Genomic DNA, 1,471 nt, shown 5'->3' on the forward strand with positions numbered 1-1,471 from the left:
ATTGATTCAGTGCATTGTACGATATTAACACAAAGGTCATTTGAGACAATCACAATATTTTAGTGAGGCACTTATTCACATGCAATTTTCAGTAAACACTTCCACAGAATTCTAATATTAGGCTTGGTAATTGTGATTGGTTGAGTTCTCTCCTATGGATCCAGCAGCTCAGGATTCCTTCCCAGCTGCTCATGGAGGAACCTGGTGACCTCCTCCGCCCCAACATTGTGGTCAATCGTCTAGATGCTGTTCTTCCCAAGTGGACGTAGGATGGCCACTGTATGGGTCCATTATCACCTTAGCACATCGGACAATCATTACAATTAGGAAGAGGCACAGGAAGACAAAGCAGGCCAATGTCAATCCCTTGTCCACATCGACATAAACTGGTTCAGGGGTCGCATTCTCCATTGCTTTGGACATCTTTCATCAGGTCGGCTTGTCACTGCTCCCATCCTGAAATTCCTTCAAATAAAAAGGATGTAGACATGTGGATTTTAATTCAGGATTATAAAAAGAAAAGTAACTGTATTTCTATAGCACCTACTTAGAGTGTCCCCAAACGCTTTAAATTTCAGTGAAATATTTCTGAAGTGTGCACACAGTAATTTGTCAGCAAAGACCCACAAACAACAATGGGGTAAGTGCCCAAATAATGCTTTGTGAGTTTCTTTGAGGGATTAATGTAGCCAGGACACTGGGTAAAACACTCCAGTATTTGGAATGCTGCCAGGAGATTTTTATCCCGCTCAGAATCCCATCCAAAAGGTGGCAGCGCCAACATGCAGTGTTTCCTGTCACCTTGGGTTTGTGCTCCAGTCCTCTGGAGTGGGAATTGAACCCATGACTTGTGCCCTGCAGGCAAGAGTGCCATCTGCAGGACCTGGCTGGCATTATATTCCCCTTGTCTTCCTCACCAAATTCTCCAATCCTGTCCCAGGTGTGAATGAGGAGGAACTGAATAATGGAGCATCAAACTGGTTCCAGATTTGGTTCCCAGCAAAACTAGACCCACTCCTTCAGTCCCACCTCCTCCCCAATACAAGGGCCAGACCCCAGAAAGGGATTGGGTATGGAGACAGACTGACTTATCAACATGCAGGTCATGCTGCTGAACCTCTGGTCCAGCCAGGAAGAGCTACAGGAGGTACAGTCAATCTTAATACCTCACAGCCGGCCCCCTACAACTGGCCTGGGATTGAAGATGAATCCCCAGGTCACTGCCCAGAAACAGGAGGATTAGGTGGAATGCTGGAGATGCACGTAGATAGTCATACAGCACAGAAACAGGCCCTTCGTCCCACCATGTCCATGCCAACCATCAAGTACCCACCTACACTAATCCATTCACCGGCATTTGGTCTGAAGCCTTCTATTGTCTTGGCGATCCAAGTGTTCATTCAGGTACTTTGTAAAATATTGTGAAAAGACCTCCTCCTTCACCCCCTCAGGTAATGCATTTCAGATTCCA

The 1,471-nt window shown here is 46.0% G+C and overlaps 1 protein-coding gene across 1 annotated transcript; it reads right to left on the reverse strand.

Annotated features, from left to right (window-relative positions):
- Positions 1–231: 231 nt before the first annotated feature.
- LOC127583931 (cortexin domain-containing 1) lies at positions 232–411 on the reverse strand. The gene has a single exon (XM_052040365.1). The coding sequence runs from the start codon at positions 409–411 to the stop codon at positions 232–234; it is 180 nt and encodes a 59-aa protein (XP_051896325.1).
- Positions 412–1,471: the final 1,060 nt, after the last annotated feature.

This window comes from Pristis pectinata, chromosome 28, assembly GCF_009764475.1.
Source record: "Pristis pectinata isolate sPriPec2 chromosome 28, sPriPec2.1.pri, whole genome shotgun sequence".
Lineage (NCBI taxonomy): Eukaryota > Metazoa > Chordata > Chondrichthyes > Rhinopristiformes > Pristidae > Pristis > Pristis pectinata.